Source organism: Dasypus novemcinctus, chromosome 2, assembly GCF_030445035.2.
Source record: "Dasypus novemcinctus isolate mDasNov1 chromosome 2, mDasNov1.1.hap2, whole genome shotgun sequence".
Lineage (NCBI taxonomy): Eukaryota > Metazoa > Chordata > Mammalia > Cingulata > Dasypodidae > Dasypus > Dasypus novemcinctus.
The window spans coordinates 38492220-38514332 of NC_080674.1; the positions used below are offsets into that span (position 1 = coordinate 38492220).

Below are 22113 nucleotides of genomic sequence, written 5' to 3' on the forward strand. Positions count from 1 at the left end.
AACTTTTAGGTACAATTTAAAATAATTAACACGTGGGGAAAATAGAGGAAAGAACAATTTTAATAGCAACGACATATCAAAGAATGCTTGCTGCGTGTCATATCCTATACTAGGTATGGGAATAAAAAAACAAGTAAGAGGCATTCCATGCTAGCCAGAGTAACCCACACAATATCGCAAATCAAACGGGCAATTGTAAATTAGTGCAAGAACTTTAATACAGGTTTCTTTAAAAGACAAACACCACACAAAACACAACAAAAAACTCCACCCCTTCGATCAAAAGTTCCATTCTTTTTCTTTAGACACTTCTCAAGAACCCTGGCTCGGTGCATGGCTTTCCCTGCCTCGCCCCTCCCCGCACCCATCCTTCCCCAGTAGTTTGTCCGCGGCCTCTTTCAGGCCACGGTTCACACCGCGGGCCCTTCAGAGCCACCTGCGCTTGCGCGCGTCTGGGTCTTACCCGCCACCAGGGGGCAGGCCACAATTTTCCCTTCTCTGCGGCTGGACTGGTTCGTCGCGTCTTTGTCCAGCCTTTCACCTTGCTCGAAGCTGGCTACGCTTCCTTAGCAACGGGTTGCCATTGGCAACGAAGGACGCGGGCCGGAGGGCTTGGTTCTCGCTGCCTCTTTAGAACCCGCTTACTGTCTGAGGTGCGGGTGGAGCCATGTCGGAGATCTTGTGCCAGTGGCTCAACCAGGAGGTGAAGCTGTCCCGGACCGTGAGTGAGTGACCACGGCCGGGGGCGAGCGAGCGATGGGAGGGTGAGGTATCAAGCCCGGCGCCCCGATGGAAGGTGGTGGGAAAAACGCGAGCTGTGCAGGTGGGGTGCGGCGGCCGCCCCAGAGCTCACCCCAGCCATCGCGGGTCTTCTGATGTCCCCACTCGGCCGTTCCGGAGTTTCCCATTATCACCGGGGAGTCCAGCCTCGCAGGGTTTCTGACCTGTGTGGTTCAGAGCAGAAACGAATTGAAGGAGCCCTCTCTTGCTCCGAGGGAGAGAGGAGTTTGCTAGACGTTTAATCTGGCCGTGACATTGCCCACCTGGCATCACCAGAAGTTTGGTGTGCTGGCAAGCCAGTGAAATATGGAAACTTAAAGTCAGATTGTATGTTCTAGATGTTACTCTACTAGATGTGTGCCCCTGGGCAAGTTACCATAACTTCTTTCTAATCATACTTTCCATACCTAACTCCCTAGGGAGGAAGAGGTGTGTGAAATGAATTAATGCAGGGCATCCTGATTTTTACAAACTTTAGATATTTTTTACCCCAAATTTACAAAATTTAGCCATTTCTGGCCATCATTAACTCTTGCCCAAAGAGGACCTTCGTTATTCACCAACCTAATTCCATCCTAACCTAAAGTTGCCACCCAGAGTTTCTAAAGTTAACTATCATAGAGACACTTTTACATGCTGGCAACTTCCTTGTTAGCCAAGCCATTGCCACACAGTACTGCACTCCATCTTGAGCTTTCTCCCTTCTGTCTTTAGCAAGAGTTCATTTTGCAGCTAGTATGGTTTTTGCTTAAGGCAAAGGATTTCCAGTGCAAATTATTTCAGTCGGTTTCCCCAGAAGCACCTTTGCATAATGTTGATTTGCTACCAGAGAGGCAATGGTGCCAGCCCAACCTTGGGTCATTCCAGAGATGTCACAGAATGGTAACATTTCTGTAGTGGCAAAGTGTTTATTTCAGTAGAATCATCCTTAACCTTCAGCACTTCTAGTCGCTCTTCTTGGGCATAAAGCCAGGACTGTTTCTTTGCCAAAACACTACCCATGCACTTGCTGTTAGCTGTAATAAATTCTTTCCTAGGGCTCTATAACCATACCATTGTGTCTCTCCATCTCCTAAAATATGATGCCGATCTCAGGACAATATTTTTCACCTGGATTTTCTTACTCCATCCTCACCATATGAACCAAAATGCATTATCATATACTTAGTTTTTATTCCTCCAGAGGAACAGCAGTTCCAGATTGCTTAGTTTAATTTGGTTTATGTATTAGTAAAAAACACACTCTGCTCAAGTCCCCAGGGCTCTATTGCAAATTAAAACACTTTTGGGAAAAGAATATAAAATTAATAAGAAACATAAAAACAGTATAGTATACCATTAAAATTTTAATAGGGTTGGGGAATTTTGAGCTTGAGAGGGGGAGGAATTACTTCATTCTGAGAAGATAAAAAATGGTGACTTTTTAAGTAAGAATTTTAACACCATAAGTTATGAATGGAAAATTCCCAGCCCTGCCTCTGCTTCCCTGCAGTGTAAATCTGGAAGAGGTTAGCAGAGATACCCAGTCCTAAAGCAGAATTCTGCCTCCCATTCAATAGCAGTAGGTATTTACTTCTTGATCGTTACTGCTAAGAGGGATCGAGAGACAGTCCCCAACTTAAGGAAACTCTACGTTGTAAAAGGCTTTTCAGACTAATATGGCTTTTCAGACTATAAGGCTTTTCAGACTCACTTGGTTGGAAAAAAATAAGATAGCCATCTGTGCACCTGAGGAGGCACACTGCCTGCTGTTGAGTCCCATCACTAGATAAGCCATTCTGTGGTGCACAATGGAAGTCTTCTGTGATTTATAGAAATCATTATTAAGAGACTGTAAATGGCTACAACTACTGAGGAAAGTAATTTGTCAGTATATGAGTACCTACCATGTTAAGGGCATGGACTTAGAGCCCAGAGAACCTGGATTCAAATTTCTTACCCATTTATTAGCTGGTGAATTTGGGCATGTTATTTAAACTCTCAAATCTCTTGTACAGCAATACTAACTCAATAACTTGACCTATTTGTCACAATTTGGATATTCTTAAAATAGTGAAAATAATACCACCTCTTGGTTGTGCCAAGATTAAATGAGATAATAAATGGAAAGCATTTAGAAAAGTACATAGTAAATGCCAACTCTCACTTTTCAGAATCTGTCAGACATATAAAAGCACCAATATGTAAGGATATTTGAACAAGAAATGTTTATTGTCACATGACTTATAGGGGCAAAGAACAAAAAATTGGAAATGAACTGAATATCCTTCAATAGTGGAATGCTTGTAAAAATGATGGTGTAATACTATGGATTGTGAAGTAGCTGTTAGAAAGAATAAGTTAGTTGCTATATCTTTTGATGCAAAGGGAAATTTACATATTTTTGTCAAGTAAGCAACAAAACTTGAAGCTATTATGACTTATATTATTCCATTTTTGTATCAATTAGGGAAAACATATACATACATGTATATATGTATATTACATATATATAAATACTGATACTCATTTGTTCATATGAGCATAAAGTCAAGTGTGGAAAGGTATATACTGGACTGTTGATATATATATATATGTAATGAATATTGTGGTTTCTGTGAGCATAGAGAAAAATGTGGAAGGATATAAACCAGTCTGTTAACACTGGTTACCTGGGGAAGGTAGAGATTGCTGACTTTCTCTTTATACATCTGTGTTATTTGGCTCATGCTTGTATTTTTGTGGTTTGAAAGGAAAATTCAATATAGCATTAAAAGTAGTTTTAAAAAATCAGGAGAGGTCAATTTTTTATATGAAAAATGGTGAAAAGGAGATTCTACGCTTTAAATGAAGTAAGCTTCTTAAAATAAAGTATTGCAGTAGCTTGTGTGAGAGTTATTTTCTCAAATGAAACATACATGGGAAAGAATAATAATGATAAAAGTCATTATTTATTAAGCACTTATGCACTTATGGAAGGCCCTGTGCTAGGTTTTTCCTTTACTTCGTTTTTAAAAATTTAATCTTAAAAACAACCCTAAAAGGCACTGTTGCAGATGTACAGGAAACAAAGTTGAGAGAAGGTGATAATTTGTTCAAGATGACACAGCTAGTAGGTGGTAGGGCTAGGAATTGAACAAGCTCTTTGACTTGTGCTGTTAGGCACTGTATTGTATATTAGTGTTTATAGTTAGGGACTAGAGTTTAAAAAAACCAACTCTTCAAAAAAATATCCATTTGGGCTCCTTTTATAAAGACTTTTGTTCAATTTGAAGCCACAAGAACCAAGGTTCAACTACACAGGCATAACTTCTACAGATATAAATGAATTCCTCGATGGTTAGGTGGCAGAAGTCGAATAATTAGGGTTTCAAACTACACGTTGCTAGCTGGGACAAGAAAGACAGGGTGAAATGCAGAATGTATTTGCTGCCTAGATGAGGCAAAAGCTGAATGACTTCTGAATTATTTTGAAAGATAAATGGCAATTTGTGCAAAGCTTATTGGAATTTGTATAGCCTGGGCTACTTTTGATATCTGGAAGGAGAGAAAATGCATTCCGATGATCTTCAACTGAGAATAGCGTTCTTCCACTTAATGAGGTGGTATGGGGTAGTTTCTGGGTGTCTCCAGACACTTAATTAGTCTCAACATAGGTCGACTCAAATCTATGTCCTCAAAGCTAAGGCTCTTTAGTGAGTTATTATATATTAAGCTAGACCATTTATTTAAAAAATAATGCAATATGTATATATGTTAATGTAAAGTTTTGGAATCCAAGATGTTGATCATCCTAAAACTATGTCTGGAATTCAAGCAATTATTTTTAATAATGAAAAATAAGCAATGTATATGAGAACTCTGTATTTTCTGTATGAACTTTCTGTAAACCTACAAATTCTCTAATAAAAAAAGACCAAAAAATTTTAGCAACGTAGAGTAATGCCACTAAACGATTTGCTGCAAAATCCTTTAAGAACTCTGTTATTTTCAAGAGTAAGCATTTCCTCTGTTTCCCAAAACTCTTATGCATTCATTATAAAAGGAAACTAGCAATAGACTTCCATAACTGAACATTCTCCATAAATGATTAGACACCTTCAAATTCTATTAATCTGTAAGGTCAGATCCTTATAAAGATGAATGTAGAGGACAGTCCCACATTCTTTAGGATTTGGGATATGGCTATAATGAAAATTATAAATACTTTATTATGCATGTCTTAGTTGTATCAGGGGTAATAGACTTTATTATCAATCGTAAAGATGCAATAAAAAGAAAACTGGGTTTTGGAAAGTTAAGTATCTCTAAGTCTCAACTTTGTAGTGTGCAAAGTAGGAATAATAATCTCTAGTTTCCAGTTTTATAACCTGAGAATTGAGAATAATAAATTGCTATATATTAGGGAGATTATCAAATGAGATGCAATGCAAAACATCCTCCACAGTGTCTGACATCTATAAGTGCTCAATAAATACTCTGTCAACTGCTTTTCTGTCTTTCACTTTAGAATAGTTTCTGGTACAGTGCTTATCACATAGTAGGCACTCAGTGAAGAATTAAATATTCTGTGAAAGTACATGAGTGAGGCAAAAGTAGACTGAAGTTTTGTTTCAGGTTTAGCTTTATGGATTTGTTCATCTTGAGAAGATTGCTCTGGGTACTTTGATTCTCAGCTTTGTGATTTCAGAAGCTCTGCTCTTATTACTTTAAGCTAGTTCTTAAGAATTGTTTTATACTATCTCATATTACAATGTGCAGGGTTTATTAGCCAGATTACCAGTTTATCTTGGGGAAAAGGATAACAGAATAATCTATACAGGTAATTGAATATAATCCACCATCTTAATGGACTGGCACACTCCAAAGAAACCCAAGTTTATATATCAGACTATGGACTACTTGTTGCCTATAGCCTGTAGATAATCAGGAATTAGGTATTACCCAAACGATCCTCAACTCAAGCTACTATTTCATGTGCTTTGCTTTTCTGCTCTAGATACATTTTGTGTAGATAGCAGTGGCAATTGTTTGGATCAGAGACCCTATAGGCCCTGAACAGTGTTAGAGAAGCCAACATGATCAGTGTCATTTCCAGTGTTATTTCTGCTGCCAAAATCTATTTTTTTACAAGGTACCAGGGATTGAACCCAGGACCTCATATATGGGAAGCAGGCATTCATCTACTGAGCTGCATCCACTCCTCAGTGAGAGTTGGTCTTTTCATTTTGTTTTTTTTAAATGAGATTCTGAGGATCAAACTTGGGACCTTGTACATGGAAAGCAGGTGCTCAACCACTTGAGCTACATCTACTCCCCACCAAAAACTTTTAAAATTACAATATTTGTGAATGCTTCTATTGTTACAGTGTAAATATTCTGAATAAGGTTAATTATTATATCCCAAGGTTATAGTATTCATGATATTTTTAAAAATTAAAGAGATAATTGTTTTTTCCCAAGGTGTTCCCATAGGTAATAATCTTGTCCTTTTAATAAATTTTAGGAGTTTTTGTTTTAGAGCTCATTTCTACTCTTTTTCCCAAATTTTGTGAACATACTTTAATTGGATCCTCTTGTGTGCTAAACTCTCTTTGTCGATTAGGTCTTGTGCCCAAGTCTTTTCCAAAATATCAAATTATATTTTAAGAAAGGAACAAAATATCAAATATCCTATTGCATATTTATTTGTATACAATCTTTTATAATATATTTTGGTAATCTTATCACTGCCCCATGATCTTACTATTTCATACAATCAATAATTTTAGGTCTGAAAGAAAATCCTAGACATCATATGACTTCTTTTTTGGTAGATGAAGAAAGTAAACCAAACACAATTATCTATCTGTTCAGGGTTATACAGTGAGGTAGTAGCAAGTCAGGAGTAGATTTTGGGGTCTCCAGACTTGTTGCTCATTGCACTTTTAACTGGGTATCATTAAACCACGCATTTTCTCAGACTTCTTTCAGGATCATTATAAAATATATTGCTTCTGATGTAACACAACAGAAATTGGCAATTCACAGCTAGTTCGGCATTATTCTTGATTAAAACTTGGCTTCAGATGACTAGAAATTGAGACAGCAAACCTAATAGCAGAAGTCTATTGTGTAAGTCAAGGTCAACATTTTTCAATTCCAAAGTTTCGAAAATGATATCCAGTCATTTAACCATTTAGAAAAAAAACATTAGAGCAATTGAACTTTACTTTCATATAGTAAATCTTTTAAAGAATCATGATCAAACCTTCAAAGGAGAAAATTCTAAAGGTAGGTCATCCTATTCTTACACTGGAGGGAAAGAAATAGTCAATTTCCTCCTGCCAAAGACCACAGAGACTGTTATCACCTATAGTTGAACAAAGTTGGTTTTACTGACTTCTTGCAAAATCCCATGGGGAACTGTGTGGAGTCTCAGTAAAAAGGTGTTAAAAAGGACCTGTGGTGTTTGGACTTGCATTAGGTGATTTGAATGAAGTGTTCAGGGAAGTGGGGCTTTGCTCTGAACTGGATCCTGTCCAAAAGCATGGGCAATTCTAGGTTGGTTGTCGTATTTAATCTTATCTAGAAGGTGCAGAGAAGTGAGGCAAAGCTGTGATTGTGAAAGAAGCCGCACTCACTCATATAAGCCAGGATATTTTTATGGTTTAGACAATATTTTTTATTTCATCTGTTTGACATGATTACAGAGTGCTTTATTTTGTTTTGTTTTGTTTGGTCCATCAGGATTGCAGAGTGGGCTTGTCTCTGGAGTTGGTGTGCTATGAAATTGTTTACCTCCCCTGGTGAATGCCAAGTCCTAGTTGTGGGAGCCAGGTCAGCTCCTAGCCACACTGAGGCTTGATAGTGCCAGGCCAGTTCCCAGCTGTCAATGACCGCTTTTCTGTCTCTCAAGTGAAAGTAAATTTGCTTGACTTTTTAAATGTGGTGGATATGCAGGCTAGGCTCTGTTCCTCTAGGAAAGGGGGAGCAAAGACCATTGGATTATAGAGTGATATAATTCTACCATCCCTTGTCTGCAATTCCAGAATCCAAAACAATCTGAAAACAAAAAGTTTGTGACTCATTCATTTGTCTGCAAAACTGCTGTGAGGATATATTTAGTCTTCATTTATCCTATACAATGTGAATATTTAAATGTTTCCTTGTGGAAATTTAACTGTGTTTGATTAAAAGATGTTTCCCCAGGCTGGTGAGGATATTATAACTTATCTGGTCCCAAGCATGAACTTGTATCTGAATTTAAGGGCAATGTCAATAATTATCTTTTAAACAAGAATGTTTGTACTTCAGTCATTGGGCATCCATTTTGAGCATATGAATTGTGCAGTTAACATGACCTACTGTCTTAAACTAGGTGGCAGTAATAATGAGAATAAGAAATTGTCACAGAACCCTTGCCATATCCCAGGCATTATGTTAAGCACTTTATGTGCAATAGCTCATTTAATTTTCAAAGCAACTGTTATGAGGTAGAATCCATCACACTCCCTCTTTTACAGATGAAACTTGTAAGGCTATGTAATTGCCCAAGGTCCAGTAGCTTATAAATGAGCAGAGAATCTTTCTCCAGAGCCTGTGCTCTCCTCATTACTTTTTGGCAGGTAGAGAACCTATCTTCTTTATTTGCTTTCTCAAGGACGTTTTGATGGAGAAGCATCTTGGGCCATTTCATTCTCCCAGCTGTCCAGGAGGCCCCACACCAAATATTTTAGCAGTAGGGACCAGAAAGTGGCTTGGAAAAGGGAGAGTTGAGTTATTGCTGGACAGTCTGTCTAAACTGTAAATCATTCTAGGCCTTAGTTAGGAAGAAGGTATTGCTGATCTTTCAAGGCTCATTTATTTCTCATATTCATTCATTGTTCCTTCCTCTTTGAGTCACCTAGCCTATTCTTCTCCACAGGAAATGCCAACTCTTAGTGCAAATAGGCTTAGAGGCAGCTGTCATGAAATTAGTCATGGTATTCAGCAACATTTAGTGGGAAGAAAATATGATAAAGGAGGGAGGGAAGAAGCTTTCTTTTGCTTTTCCTTTTTTCCCTTTGTATTTCTCTCCCACTTCCTACCTCTTTCTCTCTCTCTCTGGCTGTTTATGTGTCCTCTCATTTTATACATTTTTCTCTATATATTCCTAGATTGCTCACTTTTCATCTTTTTCTAACCTTGTCTAATTTCTTGCACGTATTCTTCTTTCTTCTCTTTTTATTTGTTTCTCTATGTTTCTCCTTTCCTGCCTTTGTCATTTGCTGAAGTTTTCCACTCATTGTTCTCTTTTTTGCTGTTATGTCTTGCAATAAATTTAAAATGTCTTATGCATAAAAAGATGCAGACAGACTTTTTTTATTTGCTATAATCTACTATGACAATGAAATTCCTAGATGTTTGTAGCCCTTCTTTGGCCTTTTTAGCCCTAAATGCTTCTACTTCATTCATATCAGAATTGCGTTATTATATGCCATGCCATTTTTAAAGGGAGCAGAATATGATTTTATTTTTCCACTGGCTTTCTTTTCATAGTCAACAATTTGCTGCAGTTTCTCTGCTACATAGAGGGTAAAAGAAAGAAGGAACAGAAAGTAGGAGTGGAAAGCAGAACCAGAGCACCCCAGATGGCATGGTTAGGGCAGTGGTGATTGCCCAGACTGTGGAAAAGCAATGGTGGTGAGCAGTGGAGAGTCTAGGAGGGAAAAGAAAGCAACAGTGATGCAGGTGGGATGGCCTCCCTCTGCACTGTGGAGGAGGAAGACAACAATTTTGATTTGCTGCTTAGATGCTAAATAAATGATGGTATTTAGCATAAGATCAAGGCAAATTCTCCTCACGTTAGTAGTGTCATAAGGCATTATGATATTCGGGTGGTGCCATGTTGAAGCCAGAAAAGCACACTGACTTGGCAGTGAATAGCAAGCTTAGTTTATGTTGCAATGGACTCAAGCACAACAAAAGAATTATAATTCAGCTGGCAAGATTATAGAGCTGGTGTATGCCATGAATTCCAGATTTTCTAAGTGGAAGCTCCAGGAGCTAATTAATCCTTGTTCTTCAAGTATTTTTGGAACAGTGAGATTGGTATTTCAAAATTAAGGCACAGCTGTGGAAGGTCAGATAAAACTGATAAGAAAAATCATCCAACCATCAACTCTGAAAGAATGTGTCATGTCTTTAGAATGAGTATAGTTTTAAAATCAGGATAAAAGTGGTCTACCCAAAAAAAAGCTAACAAAAATCTACTGTAATAGGTGCTAGACTCTAGACTTCAAGAATAAGTGCAGGGAGCAGATGTAGCTCAACAGATAGAGCATCCGCCTACCATATAGGAGGTCCGAGGGTTCGATACCCAGAGCCTTCTGGCTCGTGTGGTGAGCTGGCCCACACACAGTGCTGCTGCGCGCGAGGAGTGCTGGCGCATGCAGGAATGCCTCCGCACAAGGAGTGGCCCCCACACAAGGAGAGCTGCCCCACGTGAAAACTGCAGCCCGCCCAGGAGTGGCGCTGCACACACAGAGAGCTGACGCAGCAAAACGACGCAACAAAAAGAGACACAGATTCCCAGTGCCGCCTGATGAAAATACAAGTGGACACAGAAGAATACACATTGAAAGGTCACAGAGATCAGACACTGGGGGAGGGGGAGAAATAAATAAATAAATCTTTAAAAAAAAAGAATAAGTGCAGGGTTTCTAGTCTCATACAAACTATACCTAAACAGTCTTACACAAGTTTAGGTGATTGGAAAGTTACGTTTTTGCAGAGCTTTCAAATGTTTCACTTCTTTACTTCTTGTTAATGTGATCCATAGACAAAAACATTTCCCCCCAAAAGCATTCTCCACTTTTATTTTTTGTATTATAAATAAAATATCACATATCCATAATCAATATATTCTAAAGCTATGCAGTTCAAGAGCTCACTCTGAGTAAGTAGAGTCAATGGGAACAGTTGAAATCTTTCTTAATGACCTGTATACATTATTGGAATGATTGAACCTAAGAATTGGGGTATTGAATGAAAAACACTTTGAGAGCAAATTTTAGGAAGGTCTTGGATAAAATAGTGGACGGGTGTCAGATATGCAAAGGAGTCTTTTATGATAATGTGTGATTATTTGAGTGAGCCCACTGTGCTGTGGCCTCCATATCAACCCACCTCACCCCTCTGCTACCACACAACCAAGCATTAGTTCTACAAATTATGAAAAAATTGTATTGCTTCATATTCAAATAGGCATGTTATTATTAGTCAATTAGAGAAAATAGGAAACTCGAATGCAACTGTATTTGTGATACTGCAATGATATACAGTGTTTTGACTGTTTTTGCTTGAAGGACTCTGATAGAAACATACTGAAGATTTCTAGAGGATTTTTCTATCATTTGACATATAGGATTTGGTCTATGATTCCATAATTTATTTTCTGTAAAGTCATAGTTATTTGCTCCTTGAATATTATTTAACGCTATATCATTTACCACATTAGAAAAACGTAACTGACCCCAACTAGTCTTTTATTTTTTTTAGAAAAACAAATTATATTTAACACCAAAAAGAAAAAAAAAAGTTTCTGCAACTACCATTATGTGCTTACTATGTAACTGGCATGGCATGGTATCAAGCAATTTTCATATATTATTGCTAATCTTTAAAAGAGATTTCCAAGATAGATATTATTATATTTGTTCTAGAAATGAGGAAACTGCAACTCAAGGTTAAGCAGCATGCCCCACATCTCACTGCTAGTAAGGGGCAGAGTCAATATTCCAACCCAGATGTTTGTGGCTCCAAAATCTGTGCTATTTTCTCTAGCCCATTTATATCACTTGCATGGGGCAACTGGACCACAGACACGACTCTGAATTCATGAGGGGAAATTTTATTATGATCAGTAGTATTTTTTTAAGAGGATACAGATGATTTTAGTAAAATTTCTACAGGAGAAATGTAAAATTAAGACTTAAGGTATAAAAAGCTTGATTGCATTTCACTTTACCAGAATATGCTATATTCATAGGTAATGTGGATAACTATAACTATTAGAGAGTAATTTTATACAATATATTGAAAGTTTGCTTTCAGATCTAAAGTTATTTATAAATTTTATTACTTGTGTTTTGTTCAGTTTGATCAGAGGTTGTCTTTTCTCTCATAATTTCATATAACATCAAGTATTGATTTACATTTACTTGAGGTCTTTGTAAGTTATCTACTGTTTAACCTCAGTTTTTTCCTTTTAGTTAACAAAAGATAAGTTATTTCAAAAATATTTTCATGAAATTTAGAGTTCAAGTTAAAGTTTGGAGGCTTAATTCCATGTATACCTAATAGAATATGTTAGCTCTATGCATAACATTATATTCACTTTTTTTATCATAATGTTTAAAATTCAGGTCCCAAGACATTTGCTAAGACATTTTCCAGTGGCTACCTAATTGGAGAAGTTCTGCACAAGTTTGAACTTCAGGATGATTTTTCAAAATTTTCAGAAAGCAGGTTAGTGAGATTATTCCTTACTTTTAAAAAAGGTCAATTTTTGTGGCATTTGGAAATATTAGTATTCAAAATTGAATCTAAAGAATCACCAATCATAAGATCCCTTCCTAAACCTAAACCAGCCAAACAGACCTAGCTATGGAAATTGTTGCTTCCCCTAATACATGGTTCTGTTTTCTCAGGAGTACAAAGGAGAGATGGTTACTTGCAATATCTCATCTCCAGATTGTCTCTATTTTCCTTCAACCTTAAGCCTGGTTACTTCCTCTTTCATTAATTGATTCTTCCTTCTTTTAAGCAGTGAAATAGCATATACAGGGTGTTCAGTGGCCATTGAGTACTTTTCTTTGCTCTTTTAAAAATATAAAGTAAAATTTAACTAGTAATTTACAAAACAATCATTTATTTTTTGAAGCAGCTTTACTGACATATAATTCACATACCCTAAGGTTCACCACTTGAAGGGTACAACTCAGTGAGTGGTTTTTAGTATATCCATAGTGTTGTGCAACCATCACCATATCTAGTTCTAAAACATTTTTATCATTCCAGGGAAAAACTTCATACCCATTAGCAGTTACTCCCCATCTTCCCTCCCCTCTCCATGCCCCTAGGAAACCACTAATCTATTTTCTGTCTCTACGGATTTGCCTTTTCCATAAAAATGGAATTGTACAATATGTGGTCTTTGCAACTGGATTCTTTCACTTAACATTATGTTCCAAGCTTTATCCATGTTGAGCATGTTATCAGTACTTCATTTCTTTCCAGCCAAACAATGTTCAGTTATATGACTATGTCTCATTGTGTTATCCACTCATCAATTTATGGGCATTTGAGTTGATTCCACTCTTTGGCTATTATGAATAATGCTGCAACAAACATTCATGTTCAAGTTTTTGTGTACACTGTGCTTTCAAAGTGGCTGTACCGTGTTACATGCCCACTAGCAACATTTGAAGGTTCTAATTTCTCCATATACTCAGTAACACCTGTTATTTTTAAATTATTATTGTGGTGTGAAGTGGGTGTGAAGTGATAATCTCATTATGGTTTTGATTTGCAAGATGTTAAGCATCTTTTCATATGCTGATTGGCCAATTTTGTATCTTCTTTAGTGAAATGTTTACACAAGTCCTTTGTCTATTATTTTATATTACCTTCTTTCTTTTTTTGTTGTTGGGTTGTGATTATTATTTATATATCCTGGGTAAAAAAACTCATAATGTATATGATTTTCAAATACTTTTCCCACTCTATGAGTTGTCTTTTTACTTTCTCGATGATATCCTTTGAAGCACAGACATTTTAAATTTTGAACAAGTTCAATTCATATGTTTTTTATTTTTTCATTTGTATTTTTGGTGTTGTATCTAAGAAACCATCGCCTAACTCAAGTTCACAAATATTTACTCCTATCTTTTTTCCTAAGGATTTTATAATTTTATCTCTTAAATTTAGGTTTATGGTCCGTTTTGAGTTAAATTTTACTGATGTTATGAGGTAGATTTCTGACTTCATTTGCACATGGATATCCAGTTATCCCAGCACCATTTGTTGAAAAGACTATTCTTTTCCCATTAAATTGTCTTGACAACCTTATCATAATTCAATTGGCCATAAATGTAAGGGTATATTTTTGGAGTCTTGCTTCTATTCTATTGATTTATCGCTATCCTTATGGTAGTACCACACTGCCTTGGTTACTGTATCTTTGTAGTTTGTTTTGAAATCAGGACATGCAAGTCCTCTAACTTTGTTCTTCTTCATCCATGTTGTTTTTCTATTGCTAGACATTGAATGTACCTCCCAAAATGATATGTTCAACTCTTAACTCCAGGTCCTGTAAATGTGAATTTATTTCTAAACATCCTGAAGATGTTATTAGTTAAGATGAGGCCAAACTGGATAGGTTGTACCCAATTCGAGTATAAATCATGTCCTTATAAGGAGAGGAAATATGGACATGGCAAGAGACAGCAACAGAAAGATTACAGCTATGTGATGGAAGGAGAGGTTGAGTTATGCCATGGATTACCTGCAAGCCACCACCTGAACTAGCTGCAGTACTCAGAGGAAATATGGTCCTATCCACACCAATAGATTTCAGATCTCTAGCCTAAATAACTGTGAGACAATAAGTTCCTGTTGTTTTTAACCACCTAGTCTGGGTTACTTTGTTGTGGCATGTCTGGCAAACTGAGCTATTCTGAATCCTTTGCATTGTCATAGGAAATTTAGGATTATTTTGCCAATTTCTGCCAAAAGAGCCGCTATAATTTTGGTAGGGATTTTGTTCAATCTGTAGATCAGTTTGGGGAGTATTACAATTTTAACAATAATAAGTCTTCCAAGCCATGAACATGAAATGTTTTATATTTATCAGTATACAAATTTTGTACTTCTTTTGTTAAATTGATTCCTCAGTAGTTTATTCTTTTTATATTAATTTCATATCCTGCAATTTTGCTGAACTTACTAGTTTTTATGTCTTTTGTGTTTTGATTACTTAGGATTTTCCATATACAAGACCATGTCCTTCACAAATAGAGAGTTTTATTCTTCCTTTTCAACTTAGATGTCTTTAATTTCATTTTCTTGCCTAATATCCCAGCCTATAAATTCAGGGACATTGTTGAATAGAAATGACAAGGGAAAACACCCTTGTCTTTTTCCTGATCTTAGAGGGAAATCATTAAGTATTATGGTAGTTCTTGGTTTTTCTAGATGCCTTTATCAAATTGCAAAATTTTCCTTCTATTCCCAATATATTGAGTGTTCTTACTGTGACAGAATGTTGAATTCTGTTAAATGATTTTTTCTGACTATATTGAAAGTGTGTTATTTTTCCCTTTGTTCTTTTAATATGTGTATGACATTACTTAATTTCTGGATGCTAAATCAACCTTGTATTCATGGCATAAATCACACACTTGGTCATGGTTTATAATTCTTTGATGTGTTGCTGGGTTTTATTTTCTTGTATTTTATTGAGAGTTTCTCCTCCGTAATATTCATAAGGGATATTGGTCTGTGGTTTTCTTGTGATGTCTTTGTATGGTTATATTATGAGAATAATATAAATTGAGTTGGGAAGTGTTCCTTTCTTCTTTTTTTTTTTTTTTTTTTGGAAGAGTTTGTAAAGGATTGGTATTAATTATTTAAGTGTTTGGTAGAATTCACCAATGAAGCTGGATGAGTTTTCTTTGGACCTAGACTTTTCTCCGTGGAAAGTTTAATTTTCTTCCCATTACTATTTCAATTTCTTTACTTTGTGGATTTTTACTTTAGTGGATTTTTTCCCTTCATATTTTCTTTTTATTCTTATTCAGTTTTGGTAGTTTGTATTTCTCTAGGAATTTGTCCATTTCACCTAATTATCTAATTTTTTGCCGTATAGTTATTCATAATAGTCCCTTATAATCTCTTTTTTCCTGTCAGTAGTGGTGTCCCTTCTTTGTTTACATAGGCACTTTTAAAATTTTCTATAATAAATCAAATTCTCCTACAAATACATTTCATAAAGCATGAACATATATTTTTTCAATGTAAGTTTATACAAGTTTTCTTATTAGCTTGATTTCTCAACCCAGTGAGAAACTTAGGTAATGAGAATACTACTGTAATTTATCATTTTCTTGTTTCTTACATCATAAGGATTGTTCTTAAGATGACAAGTCTAGAGAATGTTCATATGTATTTTATGAAGAACTAAGCAGATTTGTTTTTATTGTTTTTGAAAAATATAACAATAACCCAAACTAAATGGTTAATATCGTGATTAAAGGGAGAGAATCTTCCATAATTCCTGAATAAAAGCCTGAGGAAAGAATATAGACTATTCCCCTTTAGTAAGATTCAGATGGATTTTCTTTATTGACTCTAAATTTGGACAAGACCTAGGCATGCTCTTCGTTAGGTCCCCATTGAACTGAAGAGAAGTGGCCTCTCCTGGACTCTCCCTTCTCTTTTGGGTCTGTTGACCTTCAGGTTCTTGGTTCCTGTGGCTTTTTCTTTCCATCTGAATTTCATTCTGCTTACAGAGGACTCCAGTAAAAGGATTAAGGCCCCTCCTGATTGAGTTAGGCCATACCTAAACTGAAGTAGCCTCATGAAAAGGTCCTACCTAAAATGTTTAAAAGCATGCTTTTCTGGTGTACATCTAGTTCCAAACAACCACACTTGCTATGGCCATCTCATTCTTAGGATTTTCTTTTGAGTTTTGGCCAGGTCCTTGTTTGCTCCAATTGGTATTGCTTCCTCAGTCAGGTTCAATGTTTAACAATGTCCACTGATTGTTTTTTATGAAGACTCTGGAAATAGGGCTTTTCCCAGTGAGTAAGTTTTGGGTTAGGTTAAATAATGTTAAGCCCTGCAATTGTGGCTTTTCTAGGGAACTACCAGAAAGGTCAAGTAGTGGGGAAATCATCCTTTTTTGACAAAGTCTCTTTTTAGGCAACTGTAGTACCAGGGCTTATGATTTGGGCATCTCGTCAAATATTTTCAGTTTCTTTAGCCTAACACATGAACTGTAAATTAAGTGTCTATTGCTAAAAACCTCAAGTTATTTGCTTTGGAAAAAGTAATTCTAAGAAAAGCTCATCTAACTATGAAAGAACTCTCTATTTTGGAATATCTTTAGTTCTTCCCAAAGGTTGAAAAATGAACAGAATAGTTTAAACACAAACAAAACAAAACAGCAAGCATGGATATCTCTGGGAATGCAATATCAACTTGCCATGCAAGAAGACGTATTCCCTCACCAGGTGGTAAGCAACAAGGGAGAAAGACAATCAGTTGGCAAACGAGGACTGCAGGCAGAAAGTAAGAAGTCTTTTCCCAGAATACATTCTTTATTCCCTCAGAGGTCATCATTTACATCATATGTACTGTCTCCAGAGCAAAGATATCCCAAGACTCCTCCTTATTCAAAAACAACTGTTGATTATTACGTTGTTTGAACATATGCTATAACAAGGGTGTGCTTCCATCAATGGCACACCAGTTATCTTCCCAAAATTCTGATTGGTTGGGATTTAGAATATATATATAAATCCACGTATAATTACTTCTCTCTGGAAATTTCCAGAGAGAATCTATACCTAGATTTTTTGACCAGTCTACTAAATCCATTAGAAAGCCCTAATAGATAACTAAGTCATAATAGTATACTGAAGACCATATGCTATAAGTGAGAGAAGAGGAAGTGATCTCCCCATTTCTATGCTTTGTCAAGTTTGGATATGAGTAATATTTGATTCTGAATCCCCCCTCTTTAGTTATCATGCTTGTAAACTCTGGAGCTCAAGCATGTCTCTGAGGTTAAAGCTCTGACAAGGACTCTTAGTCTTTATCTTTCCAAATATGTGTTGGGAGCAAAGCACATGGAACGCTATGATGAAGAAGGTATGCAGGGACAACTATGATGGGAAGATCAAAAGGGGCTGTAAGGTGCCTGCCTGTCTTAGTTTGCCACAGGGCTGCTGAAATACAGTACCAGAAATGGGTTGGCCTTTATAATGGGAATTTTATTTGCAGTAAAATTTTACAGTTCTGAGACTATGAAAGGTCCAAATCAAAGCATCAGCAGAGATGCTTTCTCACCAAAGTTAGCTACTGGTGATCCTGGCATCCTGCCATGTGGGAATCAGGCATATGGCAGGCTCATCTCCTCAGCCTTGAGCTGCTCTGTGGACCCAGCCCCTCAAAGGACTCTTTCTGAGCCTCTGTGCTCTGCTGATTCCAGACTCTGGGACCTCTCTCAGGCTCTCAGGGCTTCTTTCCTTGAACTCAGTTGTAGGCAAACCTGGAGTCCTCTCTCTATATTTTCTCCTTTTTTTTTTCCACATGGCAAAATCAAAATGGCAGTTTCTTTTCTTTGTGTCTTTCTCTCTGTGCCTCCATTTATATTACGCTCCAGTAAGACAGAAGAGACCAAACCTGAATCATGCCTCACTGACATAGTCATTCAAAAGGGCCCCATACCCCCAGGAATGGATTAGTTCGAACATAATCTTTCTTTTTGGGAATTCATAAAATAACTTCAGACGGTCCCAGTCCCTATCCAAGGAACATAAGCATGCCATTTATCTGATTATACTCTTCACAATCTTAATCTTCAGAGCATGATCTACTTTGCCCTGATCATTTTAGGTCAATGTTTGTTACCTCAAATTATAAGTTCATTTCTGGGTGAAAGAATTATAAAACGGGACATGAAAAAAAACTAAAAAAAAAAAATGTTTGCTAAAGTTTCCAGTATTTCTTCTCATTCCCTGTAACACCTGTTTCTGTTTCATTAATTTAAAATATATTATTCAAAGTTTGGTTGCTGTAGTTTGATATACTAAATATATTTTACTGGATTTTTCTGTTGAAAGAATAATAGTAAACACAGGAAATAGGATAGCAGGTTATACCACATGACTGGAAAAGAAAGTATGTCACTAATTTCATTGACATTGGCTTTCTCACAATAGTTTCCCCTTATTCATACTTAGGAATAACTCCTGTATTTCTCCAGCCACAACTCTTTTTAGAGTATGAGGTTTTAACTTGGAAGTTCAGGGGCTCTTTTAGGTTAGATTTTAGGAGGTCCACAAACACTGTATAATAGTATAATGTATTTGGTATATATGTGTTGATGTGCATATAATTTTCTTGTAAAGAAGTTCCATATCCCTCATCAGATTTACAGAGGCATCTATGATGCAAAAAAAAAAAAGGTTTAGAACCATTGTTTGAAGGCAATCTTTTGAGAAAGATTATATAAGGCACAGTGTAGACAGTCTGAATAAGCAAAGGTGAGCATTGCTAGGCCTCAGAGAGGTTTACCTTCAGTGGTGTGACTCTGTTCCAAGTCATTTCAAAGTGATTCATAGGAACAGAACATTTTCTTCAAAAGAAATATTATCTAAACTCCAATTATAATTAAAAACAGAGTAATTTAAGTAGGGCCACTGTGGTTGAAAGGAGAGGGGGTCCCAGAGCCCCTGCTGCTCCATTTGCTTCATCTACCTGGGCGCCTTGGAGACACCCAGAATCAGACAAATGACAGTGCAATATCTACCACCCAGAGCCATCAACACCCTCAGCACATTTGCATTAAGGAGATGCGATGTGACCCCAGACCCTGTACTTATTTCAAACCTCATTATCAATTTGATGCTGTGATAACAAACTCTTATTTTAGACTTAGATATAGAAGTAGTCAATATCAGCATGTTTTGGAATAAAATAGAAATTATATTAACTTTAGACATTTCTTAAGTTATACATCAGCACAAGCTAACTGACAGTTAAAGGCTGATACCTTCTAGGTGCTTCTCTCTGCCTAAATTAAGACTGTGTGACTGGAAAGCAGCAGAAGAGGTTCCAGATGTTCTGTGTGAAACATAGACTTCAGCTTTGTGCTATTACTTGTAATATTTAAAGAGCTGTTCTAATTGTGCCTTCTTGGTTCTGTTGTATTTGTTGAAGCCACAGCATATTTCTGATTAGGAGAAGTTGACAAACCACAGCCCCTATGATACTGAGAGTCCTTGTCAAGAAACTAATTATGATTTATTTGGAAGGGATCATCATGTCAGTATTTCTCAGTATGGTCTGTGATTGACAAGACAATTTAGAAAAATGTTCTATGGTCTTCTGCTGGGAAGAGTGGCCCTGTGTAATGCTAATGCCCACTGCAAGGCAAGATGCCCAGAAGTCTAGGTAAACTGAGCCTGGAAGCATGTTAAAGTTAAGAGAGACACCTTCATTATTGCAGAAGATAAAAATACATTGGACTGTGTTGTATATTGTAGTCTATATGTGGTATGATTGTAAGGTAAGGAACTTGATTTTTGTGTGTGCTTATGAAAATATTTTTTATTTTCTGCCTCTGCATACAAGATGCATACAAGTAGGAGATATTTTAATAAAGTTTATTAAGTTATAAGAGGGGTCAAGGGTATTTAAAGCTTTTACCCTTGCCAGTACATGTAGTAAGTGGCAAACTTTATTTCTATATTATGACACTGTCAGGAAGTCTGAGGGAGGGATTCTTGTGTGGGGCAGCATATTGGCTTACATAACCCATTAGACCTTCTGACTCTGTGATTTGAGTGCCCAAGTATCAGAGAAGAATGTCATTATATATACCTAGATTTATTTCTGGATCCCCATTCTATTCTTTAATTGATCTGTTTTGATGCCACTTGTCCTGAAAATCCTAGCCAATGCAATAAAGTAAGAAAAAGAAGTGAAGGGCATATGTATCAGAAGGAGATATAAAACTGCCTTTGTTCACAAAGAACATGATTATGTATGAGGAAATTATAATGATTCATTCTTTTTAAAAAGTCACTTTATTTCACAAATAATTTTGCAGTTAAAAATGAATTTATTGAATGAGTATCCCATAACTTTAAATATTCAAAAAGGACTCAAATATCTGGCAATTCCCTAGTTCTGAGGTATCATTTTTGATAGAGGGAAGAGGGGCAGGCCTTGACATATTCAAGTATATACAATATATTAATATTTTTTCCATTAAAGAGTGTCACTGAATGTTAGAGAATTAAAATAAGGAGAAAATAGGTCAATGTCTTTTCTAAGAATTAATATTTGTAACTTATTTGATCAGAGAGTTGCAAATATTGAAGCTATATCCAATATGTTTGCCTTCCATCTGTCACTACATTTATAAAGCTCATTAAGGAGCCTTAGATCATTAGGGATAACTATTACAACACTTGCCTCATTTGATTACTACTTGTTTACTCATTAAGTTTTTCCCACTCCAAACAAGGACTGTGCCTTCTTCATCTTTGTAACCCTGACACTTTATAAACCCTTAGTATATAATGGTATTTATTATATGTTTCTTAACTGAAAGAGTAAATTAACAAATGAATGGTTTAATGAATTATTCTAAAATTTAAACCTATTTGATAATATGTCATTCAAAATAAATAAAACTTCTAGTTAGAAAGTTTTTATTGCTTTTTACGGTAAAGATGTGCTGTGAAGATTATAATATAATCGGATCACATAGTTAACAATACTTAATTAAATATTTCAGACTGAGAGGGTCATTTTTAGAGTTGTAAATGAAACATTAAAGACTATTTTTAGATTCCAATAATTTATCATTCAAGGAAAAGTATATTTAAATTGCTTTGTGGGTAATTTCTTTTGAAACCATGGTTAAGCTTTTTGCATTTAGAATCATGTATTTGGTTATCTCTTTTTATGTTGACTTGCTATAGAAATTCTACAATTTAGAGCAGACAGTGAAAAAGCCCAATGTATTTACCTTACTGAATGGTTTTAGGGAATAAAAATATATTTTAAAGAAATGGGGATAATTCATTATATTGTATCATGCATGATACTACCTCTGATATTTATTGTTTGTTGTTTTTTTAGTTCAATGCCAGTATGTAATTATGTAAACATTTTAACACCTAGGGTTTCAAGTGCCAAACTTAATAATTTTTCTCGCTTGGAGCCAACACTTCACCTTCTGGGTGTGCAGTTTGATCAGAATGTGGCCCAGAGCATCATTACAGAGAAGCCCGGGGCAGCAACAAAACTTTTATATCAATTGTACATTGCTCTTCAGAAAAAGAAGAAGAGTGGACTAACTGAAGTGGAAATGCAAGCCATGCAACCCCTGACAAAACTTCAAAACATGAAAAGCGAGGCTTTTCGAGAGGTAGGAGCAGAAAAAAACATAAGTATGTCACAATGTAAAACTTGGGAAAGAGAATTGGCAGTGACATTGCTTATATTCTGAAAGAGACCCCATTTGGTATTTATATCATTTACATATGTTTTTGGTCATTCTTGGGTTTAATTTTATACTAATATTTTGAACTA

General features: G+C 36.1%; 1 protein-coding gene across 8 annotated transcripts in view; it reads left to right on the top strand.

Annotated features, from left to right (window-relative positions):
- The first annotated feature begins 568 nt into the window (after positions 1-568).
- The window catches only part of SPEF2 (sperm flagellar 2), a 200909-nt gene continuing 179364 nt past the window's right edge, over positions 569-22113 (top strand). For 6 of the 8 annotated variants that reach the window (XM_004453334.4, XM_058307706.2, XM_058307701.2 and 3 more), the window contains exons 1-3: positions 569-725; positions 12147-12249; positions 21703-21949. In XM_004453334.4, coding sequence (XP_004453391.2) covers positions 668-725; positions 12147-12249; positions 21703-21949 — 408 coding nt within the window. In that variant the 5' untranslated portion in view covers positions 569-667. The remainder of the gene's footprint in view (positions 726-12146; positions 12250-21702; positions 21950-22113) is intronic. The other 2 variants (XM_071207778.1, XM_071207777.1) reach the window with 2 other exon arrangements.